Source organism: Salarias fasciatus, chromosome 5 (assembly GCF_902148845.1).
Source record: "Salarias fasciatus chromosome 5, fSalaFa1.1, whole genome shotgun sequence".
Classification (NCBI taxonomy): Eukaryota; Metazoa; Chordata; class Actinopteri; order Blenniiformes; family Blenniidae; genus Salarias; species Salarias fasciatus.
Genome location: NC_043749.1, coordinates 18,155,396 through 18,173,493, shown reverse-complemented (window position 1 = coordinate 18,173,493; position 18,098 = coordinate 18,155,396). Strand labels below are relative to the sequence as shown.

General features: G+C 41.1%; 1 protein-coding gene across 1 annotated transcript in view; it reads right to left on the bottom strand.

The window, feature by feature from the left end:
• cdh22 (cadherin 22) overlaps positions 1-18,098 on the bottom strand; it is an 81,149-nt gene that overhangs the window by 52,825 nt on the left and 10,226 nt on the right. Inside the window, exons 2-3 of the mRNA XM_030091565.1 lie at positions 14,946-15,240; positions 945-1,064 (exon numbers count right to left, since the gene is read on the bottom strand). Coding sequence (XP_029947425.1) covers positions 945-1,064; positions 14,946-15,240 — 415 coding nt within the window. The remainder of the gene's footprint in view (positions 1-944; positions 1,065-14,945; positions 15,241-18,098) is intronic.

The following is an 18,098-nucleotide window of genomic DNA, read 5'->3' as shown; positions in this document are numbered from 1 at the left end:
AGTAAAAACATGGGTAAGTATTTGAATAGGTAGATAGATAGGAAGAAAATAAGCAATCAGTATTTTTTTTTAAATCACACATTTTTTTATTATTATCATCATCGAATTCAATGAGCTGTATTATTGTGATGGTGCCTGGTGTTTTGCTACATATGGGTCACTCCTTGTAAAAATTGTTACTTTGACTCAGAAACTCAGAAACACCCACACGGACAATTCCATCATGGCGAAAAGCGACACAGAACACAATCACTCGCTATTGAGTTTGTTGTCAAGGTGAGTGAGAGTGATATTAATGAGGCAGATTTCACAGCTGGTCTGTCTCCTCTTTATTTTGACCTTCTTGACTCGCACCTATTAGGCCGGCCTGTCGGCCCACAAGACGGGGAGAGGGGGTGGGCGCAACGGGAGCGTGAGCCAGAAGCTGGAATGAACCATCCACAGTCTCCTGGCTAGTCCCACCAAGGCAGAGCCATTTATCATCCAGGCACTCCGGCTGACCAAATCAAAGTGGTGGAGACCAAAAAAGGAATCATTAAAACTTTAGTGCTTTTCCCGAGGGGAGCATTTGAAGGCAACACGAATGCTAAGCTACTCCTGAAAGCCTGTGGGTCAGACCTTGCTGGTCCTACAGCCTCCGAAGCGGTGGGGGAATAGAACATTTCCAAATGCATAGCTGGAGGAGGTCCTCCATAGGTTGGATCTGAATGTGGTTAAAACATAACCTAGAACTGTGTTTTAATGATGTTGTGTGGCAAATGTAGTGTTGTTTTCCCGGATAGCCATGAACAGAATCCAAACCATTAATAAAACAGATAGGGCAAAGCAATTATGGAAAGACAGTCAAATAAATGGCTCTTTAACATGCATCTAATTATAACAGTACATTTATCTAATTGACATTATTTAGAATAGATCTGAAAGAAAGAGCACAAAGAGTTTACCTGTGTGTCTATCCACAGTGAAAAACTTTTCTCCATCCAGAACACTGTACACCACCCTGGCACTGCTGCCGTACGTCGGGTCGTCAGCATCTGAAGCGGTAACCTTCATAACAGACGTTCCTGTGAAAATGAGAGATCGTAAAGTCAAAAAAAAAAAAAAAATAGTACAAAGACATCTGAGTCGGTGGCCCACCAAGGATACCTCAGACAAGTGTTCAAATTCTACAACGTGAGTTTGAATCACATTCAAGGATGTAGGCATTTTCTTTGTCTGCAAGGAACCAGTGCTGTTTTCGTCTTTGACAGGACAAATGTAAGTATTAAACCTTGAGACTGAGGACATTTACGGACACAAAGGAACATGTTTCCCTGCCACCACGTTGCTGTTAAAAGGTTGCACATTTATGTTGACGTCAGGGAGAGCACTGACGGTTAGGCAAAGGCAAAAGTCACACAATGAGTAGGAACCTATTATCAATAATCTGAGTGTGTGTGTGTGTGTGTGTGTGTGGCTTTATCTGACAGAGATCTGACTTGGTGGAAAGGGATGAATGCACTCAGGTACCAAAGCATTAAGCAGTTATTTCATCTCTATTGAAATGAATTTCAAAACTGATTTTTTTTTTTTTATATTTTAAATTACCTTTTTCACTGCAGCACATTCCTAGCGTGTTTTGCCTCTCATCATCATGAAAGGAGACACTGAGTCAAACACAACACTATATCTTCAAAGACCATCAGAAACCAAAGAAACAATTACATGTGATTACTGGCACTTAGGCAGAGAATAGAAAGAATAGAGTTGATTTCCACATGAAGTCTTCATACTGAGATTTGTGGAGCAACTGTGTTGAAGTCATTAATTCTGACTCAGTGTTTGTCAACAGTGTGCACACACCAGCCTCTGGCAGCAAGCACGCAGGAGCATCTCTCTCTCCCTTTAGTCACACGTTTTAGGTAAAGCTCAGCCTAAGGCCCTGGAGCTTTAAGATGATTAATTTTGGGGTTTTACATACTTCTCTACATACTTGTTCCCGCATTTTCCCCCCTCCTCCACTACAAATACATTCTCCTACAGAAAGGAAAAGATGAAAAAGGAAAACATTCTCAGGCACCACAGGTCCTCAAGGACGAGGAGTCGGTCTTTGTCCCCATCTCTTTGGCCGGTACTACGGGTAATTACTGACAGCTGGCGTTGTCCACTAAAGGTCACCGCCGTAGCCTTTCTCGGAGCCCTGTCATGCTACTGTCCAGCTACATAATGACCGTATGCTAATGATGCTAATTAGCGGGAAGTGTCAGAGCCCTGTTTGTTTCCTGTCAACCAGTGGAACTCCTGGCGGGCTGCTGGTGGAGGATTATCATTAAAGTCACCCAGCCATTAAATCAGATGCTCAGATCACCATTCTGCCGGTGTCATCTGTAACACTCTTTTGTTCTCCCTGTATGGCAATAGGAGCGGCCCCGTTTGCATATAGCTACCGCACGGTGGGATGAAGCGTCATCCCATCACGTCTAGAAGACGACCAAAACAAATTAGCTTGTGCAGTCTTGTATCTATGTATATGTTATCTCAAAAACAACAACAACAACAACAAAAAAAGGTGGGTGTAAACAAGAATAAACATGAACAGATTCAGCAGGCTGACGTTATGCCGACTGTCCATGTTTTATTCTTGTTCCGCTATCGACGTTGTAAGCTCCACAGGTAAATCTGGATGTATTCCAACCGCATGTGAATTCAAAGCACTGCATATTAACTGGGACGGAGTTCGCTTTTAATTCATATTCTGACTCATATCAAGCAATTTACCTGTTGCGAATATGCAAAAGTCCACCCCGGTCTGATCTCTGGATAATCAAGATATGCTGGTTTCCAGTTGGGGGATGAATACGATATTCTTCTTATCATATTGAAAACATAAATGTCCACAGAGGCTAGGATATATTTTTTATTTTATTTTTTTATTACTGGCAGCAGGCAGGGGTTTGTTAATTCATCCTACCTGGCTGGCCCAACTGCTGTGGGTCCAACAAAGCCATTTTCATCCTTGGGATTACTCCCTTATCTTAATTCTCCCCAGGTGACAATCAGTTTGACTCTCAGCTGTTTCTGGATACAGGCTGGCAGCGCCGTCAGATGGTTTGGAAGAACTATATAAATGCAAATGCTTCTTTATTGTGTTTATATTAAAAAGTGAAGCCGCGAGTCTGGCACGTGAGTTCTTATTAAAGCACCGGCTTGCACCAGTACTTTCAGTGTTGGAAGTCATTACTTACAGTACATGTTGGCTTCTCTTGAGCAGAATCGACTGTTGATGGACTAGTGGGAATACAATAGAAATTGACTTTTGCAGATTGATATGTAATGCATATAGCAGTATCAGAATAAGTATGTCTAATGGAGAGAAGCGCCAGATATTCATTATCTAAAGAGTTGTTTTTCTCTCACCAATAAAAACCTCAATCACAAATTGCTCTCAGATGAGACAGCATGCGCTGTTGCAATAACAATTTTAATTACCAAAATATGCAGGTCTCTCCTCGTGGGCACATTTGTTTGCTTTGACTTTGTTGGGTTGTATTACAAAACTTTCTATATTGTGCTTTTCACATATTTTTGCAATTACACCAACAGAGATGAAATTGAATGACACATTTAATTATACCCAGCGCTAGTACTTTAGTTTGTTTTTCCATCTTAAAAAAAACTCAGCATTTAAAGAGAATCGGTTTCTTTTCTCTTTCAGGAGTTGGTATTCACAAGCCAGACATCGCTGCTGAACGCTCTCACATCGGAGCTGAAAGCTCCAGGTCACGCTGAGCATGTGGCAAGGTCAAGAGCAAAGGTCCATTGAAATACACAATCACTTCCAAGAAAGGCACTTTCAAGCTTTGTTATTTGCTGCTTGTCTGCTAACCCGTGCATCAAACTATCCGTAGCCATTTTAGAGCCTGTGCTTTTAAGAAGTTTGCATCCTGCAGACATTTACATTACAGATCAAATGTTACTCTGCAAGTTTCCAAAAGTAAATCAACGTTTTTTTTTTTTTTTTTTATCCTCAAAGTTCACTGGACCGTTCATGAAAGCATCAGCAGTTGGAGGAGCAGGCAGAGTTGTAACATCTCACTGCAGTGGACAATAAAGAGGATACAGTGTTGTTATTCATTTAATCCTCCAGCAGGCTGCGAAAGTAATTGAGGTTGAATGGCAGCCATTTATTACACATTATTTGCCACGTTTTATTATTCTTTTTAATCGTTAATATATTTCCATAGCACCATTGTTGTCTTCTTTGAAGTACTTCAAATCCCACAGGGTAGGTAGGATTAACGGCTAATTAAGTAAAGTAAATAAGGTGACGGTTATATTAATTATTGTGCCAGCGGTATAGCAATTCTTTCTCTCTTTTAATTCAACTGTTTTTAACTTCAACACACTGTGCTCCTCACATTCACAACATGAAAGAAGCAACAGTTGCTCCGGTCTGTGTTGAGACTGGCAATTAGGCAGTGAACAATATCCCTGGATGTGTACGATAAATATTATTCAGATAAAAACTAACCCTGGAAGCACATCTGGAGGAATGGAGTGAAGAGGAGGGCTGTTTCTGGGGCGTGGAGGATTGGGGGGAGGGTGGGTGACGATGGCTATATAGTTAGATTTATGCATGAGTTTGGTTTAATGGTATCAACACAGGCTGTCGGAATGGCTTCCCACACCATTTCAGCACTCTGGGAGAGATGGTTCAATTACTGTGAGGGGAGCTGGAGGAGTGTGCCACGTGTGAGACACTAGACTGACAGCTATTTAAGAGGCAGCCTCGTAAAAGAGATTTGTGCCTATCTCAGCTGGTGCCGTACTGGTGCGAGCCTCAGCGAAGGGGTCTAACGGCTGCGGCACTGAGCCTCTTCCTCGCGCCGACCCGCCTTAATCTGTAGGACTGAGTGCTCCCTGCCCGCATTATGGATCATTTAGTAAAGCCATAAAAGCTGAGGTGTTTTCACATGAAAAGTTATTTCTTCACTACTTCTACTGTGATTCATTCCTCTCTCATCCACATAAATGCCCCAAGAGAAAGGCTGGGAGGGAGAGCGAGGCAAAGAAAGACAGGAGAGAGAGAATGAAGTATAAAGGGAAGAAAAATCTGCCGTGTCATAAAAGCCAATGGCCTGCTTACATTGATCCTCTTCCAGATCTCAACAAGGATTTAGAGATATTTTTCATCTGTCATGACAGAAACTGTAAATTCAATCTTTGTTAGCCTTTAAATAGATGGGATCATTATTTGCCATGTAGACAATATCGGAGATCACTGTAGCTTTAGTCATTAACTTTCACAAAAGTGTTTCTGGATATGATAATACTCATGGGGAAAAAAAAGAACTAAAGTTACAGCAAAAGAATCAGCTATATTATTGAACAAAAAATATTTCTCTATAGATAAATAACTATATACAGGCCTGCACTGTGGCGTAGTGTTTAGCACTCCAGCTGCACAGCAAGAATATCAGCGGTACACGACTGGGCTCAGTGATTTCTCATCTGAATTTTCCAGCAAGCCCTCCAAGTCCAACGACTGCATCGGCCATTTTTTCCATGCCACACATCACGACCTTTTGACCTCTGTTGCTCTTTTACACTCACTTGGCCTCTACCGTAGATACGGACCTGAAACTTGAACTGTGAGGCCTCTGGCAATTACAAAATCACACTTGATCTGTTAAAAAAAAAAAAAAAAAAAAATCATAAAAAAATGCTGTTCACAGCATCTTAAGTCTCAGCTGTGTTGAGAAAGCTTCAAGAATGCACATCAAAATGAAAAAGCTACATGTCTCATACATACAACGAGTGGGTACTATGAAGATGAAGTGTACATTTGTCATGAGAGAAGTGTGTAAATTACAATACAGACATTGAAATATTCTATAAAATCCTTTGATCTGTTTCAGAAAATATTTTTAAGATTTTGTTGTTTGGAAAATTAACCTGAAATCATTATTCAATGCAGACAGCAGTATTTGTGGTCAAATGTAACTTCTTTTAAGAGCAACTCGATCTGTACCTCTTGGTTGAAATTCGGGGCATGAAAAAATGATCAATGTGATCATTTTCTCTGTGTGAACAGTCTCAAATTTTCAATAAGCTATGATAAGCTCCACCGCCAATTGATCCTACGTAGGATCAAGCGCTATAGAAGAGGATTTGATGATTATATTACAATTAGATTATATTAGGGCGGCTGTGGCTCAGCTGGTAGAGTGTGTTGGCTTCTAATTGAATGCTTGAGAGTTCGATAGTCTTTTTCACAATGTCTATATGTTAGAGTGTCCTTGAGCAAGACTTTAAACCCCAAGCTGCTCTCAATGGTGTGCAACTTCCTTGCATTGCAGTCACTGTCAGCATTAGAATATATTTGTGACTGGTTGAATGTGATGGACCATTTAAAGCAAAATGCGCTATATAAGTCAATTTAGAATACAAGATATACCTGCAGGCCTGTTATCAACTAAATGTTAAAAGCGAAAAGTTTCATCAATTCTACAATCAGGGATGTTTTATGCTTTTATCATCGAATATATCTTTCACGGCTTTTCACAAACTGAATCACCCCTCCTTTCCTGGTCTACCTACTTCCTGTGGATGTATTGATTCAGACCAGACACACACACACACACACATACACACAGAGAACAACCAAAATCAATTATGTCAAGCTCTGTGGTTGAGCGCATAATGGTTGATGTTAGTGGTTATATACATATAGGTGATTGGCAGAAAGTATTGATCGGAAGTTGCCACCACCTTGTCGCATCCTCCTCTGCTGTTGATCCCGCAGCTTCAAAAGCTTCATCCACTGTGAGCGTGCCGGGCTCAGGCATCCTAATGGTGACTGCAGCAATTTGCAGCCTCCTGGGCAATCTCTCCGGACCAGAGTAATAGGAAGGGTGATTATTATTTTAATCCCCCTGTGGAGTTCCTGCATCACATACAAAACAAGTGGAGGCTTTATCTGTTCCACTAACTGTGTAAATATGTGGGAAACATAAAAAAAAGGAAATAAAGATGAAGGTCAATAGATCAAGAGGAAAAAAAGGTTTAAGACTTTATGAATAAAAGGGACATTTACAGCTATTGTCTCAGTTCTGTGGGTTAATATCTCATTCATCCATCACTGATAAATCACTGTCGTCAATGGAGGTTTTTCAATATTAAATGATTTCCTCTTGCCTTCTCTCCTCTTAAAATGCAGTGTAAAATATCTGATGACTCATCCTGTATTTGAGGACATTTCCAGTTTTTGCATCCGATCGAAATGTTTTGTTGCTTTTCTGTGCCCAGCCCATTTCTTCACACATAAAGCCTCCTCAGCAGTAACAGCGATGCCGATTTTGGATATTGAAGATTGTTCTTACTTCTGTTTAAAGTTATTTTGTTTTACATATTAATCACCTACCGCGTCAGTCAACACAGACATCCTCGACAAGTCAGCTGTTTTGTGCATTTTCTGTAATTCTACCTTCACTGTTTTATTTCTGTTCACAACAATAGGGAGGGCACTGACCCTCAAGGAGTCACTGAAGAAATATATCCCACAATGCTTCTCCTTCATTGCCTCAGTTCAGCCTCTTCATGGAACACCTGCCTCCCAGATGTTGGCAACAAATCTGTCTACACAGCGAGACAGACACATATTGTTTCTGTTATGAACTTGGCATCAGTCACGATGTTCACAAAATCCATACACTTGATGGCTGAACTCAAAAAGTTTATTTCAGAATGAATGCTTGGGCGAAAAACAAACAACAAGACAAGACAGGATTTAAATTCTCATTGAGATGTGCTGGGGCAATAACAGAGCCAGCATGCCTTGAAGGATGGAGAAATGAAAGGGAGACCAAGGCAGTGGCAGATGAAAATGCAGGGCATTGTCTTAAATCCTTTTTTTTTGGATGGTTTTTGTGTTTTGTCAATTTCCCCTGCCTGGCCTCCTATATTGGATGGTGTCGTTGATAGAGAGTGGGATAAATGTCAGCTTAAAGATGCTATTATACTATTTAAACTCCCCCCTGTGGTTCTTTATATTTGGTAATTCTACACTCCGCCGGTTTGTGTCACTGAAAGACAAAAGCCTACGATAGTGGTCAGCTTAATGTCTGTTATCAGACGGCTGCCCGCCTGCCTGTTGTTCTTTGAACGCTGCCACTTGTCAGTCAGCGTTACCTGAGGTTAGAGGCTGCGGCACAGGCGTCATGTCGTGCCACATCCATGCCACTCAGAGGTCCTCGGGTCCTCTCTAATGGAACCGCATCAATCACCAGATAACCTACGTGGAAACCACCCTGTTGAGATCTCGCCACGGAGAACAGCCCCTCCTGGCCACATTTCCATCCAGCCTCTGATTGAAAGTGAAAGATGGCTGTCTTTAGCGACTAAATGCTTCCATACGCAACAAAATGAGCTTGTTTGGCATTCTGCTCACATCAGGAGTTAAAAACAGAACCGCAGACGTCCTGCTATGCATGTTGTAACACGGTGTAATACTCAATTCAAATTGGAAAAGGCCTGTCTTTATTACTCCAATATTGGTTGGGCGTGTGGAGCATGAGCATAAGCTTGAGGTGCCAACGTCAATAACGTCTGTGAGGTGCACGGACTGAATCTTGAAGCCTATTGTTCCCTGCATAACTGTAGAGGAAACAAAACTAAAAAAAAAAAAAAAAAAAAAAAAAAAAATGCAGTCCTCATCATATACTGGGTTGACATTACTTTAGCCTTTGGGTTGTTAAAAGTTTTTTTTTTTTCTCAGGCACAGCTCAAAGCTACATAAATATTTAAAACTTACAGTGGCTGGGGAACCCAAAGTAAGAGATGGATATGATTCAAATATTAATGACGAGGCTTTTCAAAACATAAATATTAGTCCGGCACACTACCATGCGTCAGTTGATATATGAGCAAAGGATTATATAGAAAAATAAATATTTAGACTGAAATCTTATCTATTACTGCTGTGAGACACAAACCGCCTGAGGAAAACAATGGCTAAAAATAGAGCCACAGATGGGACATCCAATATATTTCTGTTTACACCCAATTACACATATAGAACTGAATGTAGAGCCCCATCTACTCACATTTCTCTAAACATTAAATCTGTCCAACAATATCTTTATTAAGACAATGCACTGTTATCGTTTATTGAAAAATAGGCCAGAAGAATGAACGATTTTACTCACTTATCCCACAGATCAAGCGTGACCTATTTGAACAATGAAAGATGAATGAAAGCAATACGAAAGATAAACACAATTGATATTGAGGTTGGTGACATTCTTCTATAAAAGTAACCAGAATCAAAACATAACTCGCATCTGCTGAACCTCACTGTATATCTTTCATCTGCACAATAACACCAGGGCGCCATGGCTTTCCTCTGATTCCTATTAACATTCCTGTAACACAGCTTTTTGTTTTTTTAATAGACTTTCAGAAAGGAAAAGAAAGCAAACAAAAAGTAACCATGACACAAATATCAGTAAAGTCAGAACAACGCTTCTTTTGATGTACTACAAAGACTCTGAGTTGTATCTTAAGTGTTTTTTTTTAATTCCCTTTTACAGACAAAAGCATGAACATGTGCTCTATTTATCTTGAACTGAAATCAGGGATTTGTGTTTGCAGAGAATTACTTTTTCTACAAAATCTTCTTTTGTCTTTACAAAGAAATTATCAGCTTATATTTCAAACACTTAAGTACGACACAACTTTGCTTTGCATGTTGCTCTTGACTCAACCACAGATGACAACTTAAAAATAACAAGGCCATTCTTTAAGCTATCTAAGAGTATCACTGTTCTGAAGCTCAGCGTGAAGGGAGGTGGACAACGTGGACACGTCCCAGCTATTTTCCTCCTCTCCTGTTTTGGTGCAGCGCTAATTCTGTTGTAATTTTTTTACACCGTTCTCTGCTAAATGTCTATCAAAACGTTTGTAAAACACAGCAGCGGTGAGTCTGTGTGGTGGAGTGGGACAGTGATGGGGGTATTTTGGATATGTCATTTACACAATGAAAAAAAACGGCAGTATGTCTGCACATCCACCAAAGTCTGTGAAAAGACAGATTGAGCTTATTCAGCAAACATTACCGTATGATTTAAAAGCGGAAAGGTTTCACCGAAAACCGGAAAGGGCAGAAATTTCAAGAAAAAGGTTGCCATTATTGCAAACTCATTCATTTGTGATCAAACATTTGGCTTACATGTGTAAGAGTCTGTTATATGGCAAAAAAATTAATGTACAAACAAGACTGACTTGTGACGCAGTCTGTAGATGTAGAGATCATTTACCTTGCTTCAGAATAGATGACTGCACACAATAAAAGCTTAACACTATGATTTTTAAATCTTTAACATAAACATATTTTTTGTCAAGCCATGAATTTGTTCCTGGAAAAAAAAAAATCTTATATGTTGGGGTGGAGCTTTTAATATTAGAACATTATAACACATTTTACATATATCATACACACCATAGTGGCACTCTACATTATGTTCTTTAAATAACAAAGATCACTAATAGGTTGCAAAGGTTTTCCAGCCTACCTTCTTGTTTTTTGTGGCTTAACCTTTTATGTAACAAGTCCTGTTATCGGGACGTTTCGGACGACACACAGAGCTTTGCAGCAAATACGAATACAATGCACTTTATAGTTGAGGGATGGATGTTTTAAATGGACAGACCTGTAACTCTAACATTACCTCGCAAATGGAAACGAGGCAACATTAGCTTTTAACATTGCAGGTGATTTACATCAATAATGGATCCATTTTTTATTCAGAATATGAAGAGGAGGGTAAGCCATGAAGAGAAATATGACCTCTTGTATTGTAAGAGAGAATTCATTCATCACATAGACCTGTAATGGACAGGTTTACAATACAACTTTATCTCTTATAAGCCAGGTGAAAACTACTAAGATGAGCCATCTGAAGCTGCAATATGTGGTGGGGATGCAGATGCACAGAACTTCAAACTGAGGCTCACGAGGCTGGAATGAACTCCTCAGTTTGTACAGTTCAGGCACAAAATTCAACCTGCTCTTCAAACCATCCTGAGGAAGAGCATAAAGCCTATTTTGATCCATGCAATTTGAAGTACCGCGGCACAGCATTAATGTAAAAGTCAAGAAATGCCTGACAGCGTAGCTCATACAGGGCTTTATTATTTAGAGAAGAGGAATGTCACTCCCCTGCAATTACAGTCACAGACTAATAGCAGTGAGCGATTACTTTAGAGTGAGTTCGCTTCTGAACTGCAACTGTTCATTATTTCTGACCCTCGTTCATCCGTCACACAGAAATTCAGCAGAAAAGATAATAATAAATTCACCAGTGTTAGTATTTAACACCACGGAAAGAAAGGAGGTAAACAAATAGCAGATGGAGGTTTTGGTGCTCCTACACCAAACCATGCAAATAAAATGAACACTTTTCAAAGTTGTTTGTCCGACAGTACAGCAGCAAAGACGCTTCCGTAACTTGCAGATGATGCAAGCTGGGTTACTGGGGACTGGGCTGGACAGGTGGCCAGTTTAAAATGCAAACGGCTGCCTGGAGGGCAAAGTCTCAGATGCCCTCGTTCAAGTTCGCACCAAAGACCTTTTCAACTTGTGCAGAAAGTGCTTGGCGACAACTCGCCGCCTTCCCATACAGCAATGTAAAATGTGGAAAACTGGGTAGAAGTTAAAAATATCCAGGGCACAAGATTGATGATGCAAAATGTTAATTAAATCTACCTTCAAAGCATTTTTCAAAATATCAGTTTATCTCTTTAATTCATTAAGATCGGGTTGGAAATACACTGCCGCTGTTGATGATAAGTGAGACAGTAAACTATCATTCATCATAAAAGCTCTCTACCTGAAAGAAACAACAAAAAAGCATTGTTTTCAAAGTTTCCTCGAAGTAAAGTAGGCACTGCGTCCTTTATCTTTGAATTTGTATTCAGTAAAATACAACTTGAAAGCATGGTCAGGCTGTAATTAATACCACTGAGGATGAAGAGCCGTTTTCTCGTCAGCTTCATATTTCTTTTTTGATTGTCCTCTAACTAGACTCTGGATTAAATCCATCTTTCACAGTCTTTATCATCACGAGTCAGAGGACAGAGCAAGTGTTACACGGAGCGCCGCCGCGCTCCCTCTTCTGTCCCAACATAAAGACATGCGTGAATTTCAAAGCGCCGTTCAGTCACCCATGCACTACAAATTTGATTTAGGACTGCAATTTCATTAGCCACACATTTTTCACAGGACAACACCGGAGCTCCGGCTGACACACTCCATCATCAAGTTCGCCAGTCCGGTTATTTACCCCCCCATCCCCACCTTCACCAAACAGACAATTCACAAAAGCACAGATACTTTTTTTTTTTTTTTTTTTAATGTGCTGAGGCGGCAGAGCGATCGACTGGGAGACGGGAGAGGAGGAAGGCGGGGATTCAGGCAGTAAGGGGATGACAAAGACAGGCACTGGAAGACATGACAGGAGTGATAAGTAAAGATGAATACGCCTCAGGCAGCAGACTACTGATTACTTTCTTACTATTATGGCCTCACGTGTTTTCAGGCGATTTCCCCGTACGGGCGGCTGTAAAACAGCACAGTGAGAACATCACTGGTGTGTCTAATGCTCGTAACCCGTTTGTATCGCGGCATAAAACGCACTTCACATCTCAAGAGCTTTGTCCAAATTACGATATATATAAAAAAGTGCTGATTCTAAACAGATCCCAGGTATATGGCGTATTCAAGGAAAGAAAGGGGGGGAAAAAGAAGACTAAATTAAGTATACAGCAGATGTCAGCGTGCTTTTAAAAAACTTCCTGAGTCATCATTTCAAAAATCATCTGACAATGCAATACACAGAGGAGCCGTGGAAGGAAACGGTGGAGCTTCTCACAGCTGGGCTAAACTGGAATAAACAGCAGAGGGGGTTGACACGGCTCAAGGGACGCTGAGAGAAGGGAAAGGTATTTATACAGGTGAACACTTTATTGTTCAACCTAATAAGAATATTAAAATCAACATTTTGGCTGTCTCTTAATACTTTTATTTTTTCTCTTTATTATTAAATCAATGTTATGGTTAAAATAGTTTCAGACACGAGAGGCCGAAACATCACTTTGTTATAAGATAGAGTTAAATGAACACTTCGTTCTTCTTCAGAAACACTTTCTAAAATCGTGGGTGGGGGTTGGAGCTGAAGATCTGAAGAAACTGGAGCACACAAAGACTTGTGCAAGGAAGAACATGCAATTTTCAATCAGAAAGGTCTTTCTATGAAGCAGTAGTGTCACAGCAGTAGTGCTACACCAATGCTAGTTGTAATTAAGCCGCATGTCACCAGTTGTAGCAATACAACACTCGACTAATGATAAAAACACATTGCTTAAATTAGCTTGCAAATTGATGACAATAAAAAAGTGATATTGTGCTGTGATTAAGTTAATTACTAAACGATGCTTTAAATGAGGGGGTATCTCCAAAGAAAAGCTAATTTCACAATTTAAGTTTCTTTAAAAAAATCCTTTCAGTCCCTTCGGTTGCTGACCTTATTCTACACGTGCCTAAATAAATAAATAACTGAAGAAACACAACGTTGGCCGATGTTAAACAGGAGAAGCGCTGAAAGAAAAGAAACAGGACTAGGGCAGGAGAATGCTTGACTAAGCGGTAGATTATCTCATTAGAGGTAGTGCTCGACAACGATGTTTAAAACATGAACTGCACACTCATTTAGTGCGTAATTTGACTGAGGCGCGACAGGGTCGAACAAGGGGTAGCAGCCAAGGTGGGGGCGGGTCATGATCATTAAGATTGCATTAACTAACATTAACTAAGCATGGCTTCTGTGACTCCGTCTAAAATTCTTGAGGAGATAATAGCCCTCGTGCTTCCTGAGGTTTGGTATCATATCCGAAAATGCTGCATTATTTCTACCCTCTTTATCCCCCTCCTGCTTTCGCTACCTTTCTTTCTCTCAGTCTCACACACACACAGAGGGACACACACACACACCCACACGGCCCTCATTCAGTTTTAGAGAGCACTGTAGGCAGAACTGCCCATGGTTTGGATCATGCTGAGGAAGCAGGAATTAATTCCAATCAGGCTTGAACAGGGAAGAGCCATTCCATTTTGCACCACTCCTGGAGTCACTCAAACAAGAAGCACCCCCGCCTCGGCTGCATATGCACGAACACACACACACACGCGCGCGCAGAGTCGCGCACACGCACACCGTTGTGGTATTGTGATAGCACTTGGCAGCCAAACAGAATTTTGTTTATTAAACATCAGCTGTGTCATTGACATTAATACCATGCTAATGAAGCCTCTGACACCCTCATTCACCTGTCTTTTCTGTTTCGCAAGGAATTTTAAGCAGCCTTGGGGTGCTGCTCGTGCCGTTCTTCACAATAAAAACATGTTTGTCGAGATTAAATGCACCGTGGTGTCACTGTCAAAAGCCTAGCTGGATGTGTGCTGTAGCCTCACTATTATCTACTCTCCTGAAGCGCCTCTGCGCTTCCTCTTCCCTCTTATTCCCCCTGTATCATTTGTCTCAAAACAGTATGTCAGCACACAGCCACAAAACTCATATGAGAGTAATACAATTTGTTTTCCTTGCCTTTCTTTATATGCCTGCGCCGTCTCCTTCATTTCCCATCTCATTCCGAGCAACAAGCTGTAGATGTGCCACCATTCTGCTTCCCACAATCCACAATGAATGCTCCATTTCTGCGGCGAGGCAGGGCTTTAGCTTCCCCTGAGCTCTCGGCAAAGCATCATCCTATACACCCTATTTATGCATCATGAAAATAGCGGTAAAATGGCCAATGATTTCATACGCTACACAGGTACATTTGGGCCCTCCTGAGCTCAAAGCCTAAAACAGCAAGCCCGACGATCCACGGCAACGCGTTTGTCAGCTTACCGATGGGTGACAGCTCCGCCACGCTGCCGATATAGGGGCCTTCCAAGAACTTTGGCTCGCTGTCGTTGATGTCCTGGACCTTGATGACAAACTCTGACTCTGGTTCCAGAGGGTCATTGGAGAGACGGTCCCGGGCCTGAGCCCTCAGTGTGTAAAAGGCCTTCTCCTCTCGATCCAGCCGCTCTGTGGCATGAATGTCTCCTGTAAGCTCGTCAATGATGAAAATGGAACCCGCTCCTTCTCCGGAGATCGTGTACTTGATGTTGCCTTCGCCTTCGTCAGAGTCTGTATGGATCTGGAAATATATGTGAGCAAAACATAAATACAGTGAATTCATTAAAGAGGATGTCCTTCTGTTTTTTTGTCTCCTAATGTGAAACAAAAGCAATATTTCTTTTTAATTATCTGCAACAGATGTATGGCGAATGTCATATTCTTCAACAAAAGAAAACTAAACAAGAAAATGTGTTGCAACCGACAACCCTTCACTGATCAATACAAGCCATGAGATGCTATCAATTATCCTCACTTAACCGAGTTGTTTTAGATCTGCAGTGTATGTATTGTGTTTATTCTGTTTTTTTTAATTAATTGAATGTTGGGTGATTATAAAAAAAAATCTCTGAATGCTGCAAACTGCTGTGATAATCTGATTTTTACATGACAAACATCTCTGGATTGTGGGTGGAGGCCCACATGCACTCAGGGACAACGTGCAAACTCCACAAAGAAAGCTACAAATCAAAACCACTGCACCACGCTGCGTCCCCCTGAAAAACAAGCACATTTATCTCTGATGGGAAGGTTGAGGTATTGTGTGCTGAGGTACATACACTGGTGCAGATTCACAAGATGAACAGCAGGAGATGAAATTAAGAACTTCTGTTTAATTAGTGATGCATTTGTTGACGTGTTTCCTCATTTTGTGAACTGGACTGTAGCTTGAGGCGTTCCTTGTGATCAGGGTTTGTAGAAAAGAAAGCAGAGGGATTTTGCTTATTTTTTTTTTTTTTGGGAGGTCTGTGGTGAATTATATATCAAAAACGAAAACAGAAAAACTAACTTGGGTGACGATTAGGAAATACACAGAGGTTAGTGACATGATTCAGTGTTTCCACTTTGACACCTCACTACAGTTTCAATCATGGAAATTAATAAGCACATATCAAAGCAGGCTAAGATCAAAGTTTTTTCTATGAACCATCTGACTTGCTTGTCATAAAATGTCTCTGAAACAAAGGTGACAAGTGCCTACAGCACAACGGAGAAAGGGTCAAAGTCATTGACTACGGAAAGCGTGCAGACAGATCAATGCCAATTAAATCAAACGTGTCCTTCAACCAAGACAGAAATCAGTGCTGCATGGTCACACGTTAGCACGAGATTGATTTTACACTGATAATATTAGCGGTTGTGAAAAGCTGAGAAAAACCTTGTTGCAAAGCTTTTCATCGGAATTTTGTTTTTCAGGCACTTTGGAGGTAATTTCCTATTTAGTTTCGACCATTGTGGAGAATGATGGATTGTGCCATAAAGCCTTCTCAAAATTACATTTCATTTTCATCAATAACCCAAAAACCGGGTATTATTGGTCCATGCATTCCCTCGTCTAATTCCTCGACTGCAGTGTGAAGCCTCCTGACAGCCTACCTCCAGACCAGCCGTCATCACTGAGGTTAAGGAAGACACCACAGTTCCAGTGATGATTTACACCTTTTCTGCACATTGTGCCCTTCACAGGATGTGACGCCCAAATTAGGGGATCAAAGTCATTTCAAAGATTGTTAAAGGTAGAGACATAGAGGTGCCGGGGCTGAAAAGTGAACTTAAAAGAGCCCTTATAAATCAGAGCTATACTTTCCTCTAATGTGATTAGAAGACATTCAAGGGGTAGCAATAGGCGCAGCATTGGTCCCTCATCCCAGCCTCCCCTTTGGCTCTTTAGTGAGCACTAGACCTGCTCTCTCTCTTTCTCTTCCTCTCGCTCACTCGCTCACCTTCTATGTGAAATTATAATTCAGAGCCGTCTATGCCGTGTAACTGTGGTTCAATCTACTGAACAGACCAGGGGAGAGGGGAAATCGCCCTGGCCTCCCTGGTTAATATTTTATAAAGGCTTAATTAAATAGAGGCTTCTATCACCCTCGCGGGGATTTTCATTAAGTATTTGTCGTAAAACCGTGGAATAATGCAAGCCTGTGCCTTGATATTGCTTCCCCCATCCATTCTCTCCTCCCTTTTTTTTTTATCTGTCTGTTTTTTGCCTTCTCTCTCTATTCTGAATCCTCCTGAAGACAAATACACGAAGAGTCGGAGAAAATATACTGCCAGATACTTTGGTGGTATCAATATTTCAGTTATAATAAAAAAAAGTTTCATTGGTCCAGGCTGTGAAGAGTTATCCAATAAAAGCGAGCGCACTCTTTCACCGCTGGATGTGTTTCCCCCAGACGCTCTCCCCCTTACGCGCTCTCTGTATTTCTAAATTAGATTCTGCAGACAAGTGTGTGTGTGTGGCTGTGTGTGTGTGTGTGTGTATGTGTGTAAAGTTGTCATCATGTGTTAATTCAATTGCACAAATGCTGGCACCATGCATGTGAGCTCCTGCCTCTCGCACATGGATGCAACACAGCTCACATATATACCTACTGAGTATTCCTGCACGCACACACACATTAAGCCGCACACGCTCTCACACACACACTCATACATACAGTGCATAGTGAGTTCATCATTCTGCTGGGATGATGCGTTTCCTCCCCCCCTCCGGCTGGCTATGCCCATCCTTCTGTCAGTCTACCCTCACTGGAGTGATTCAAGTTGGCAGCTTGAAAAACACACACACTACGCCTAGCTAGGTTGTTCTCGGCACATGAAAGGTCACAGCCAGGACGTCACTTGCTTGGCAAGGGGGAAAAAAAAAAGGAGAAAGAAGGAAAAATTATCATGCAACCATCTTTGACGAGTTTGTACTGTAAGAAGACAGGAAAGCAAATTCTCCATTACCACCGGGCATAGCCAATATTCATATGATCAAGATTGCAGATCTGTGAAAATATAATGTAGATTTAATCCATTTGGATCGTGGTGGACTACTTTAGCAGCAATAAAGGAGAAAGAAAAATCAGGTGATCAAACCCCCAGCTCTGAAGA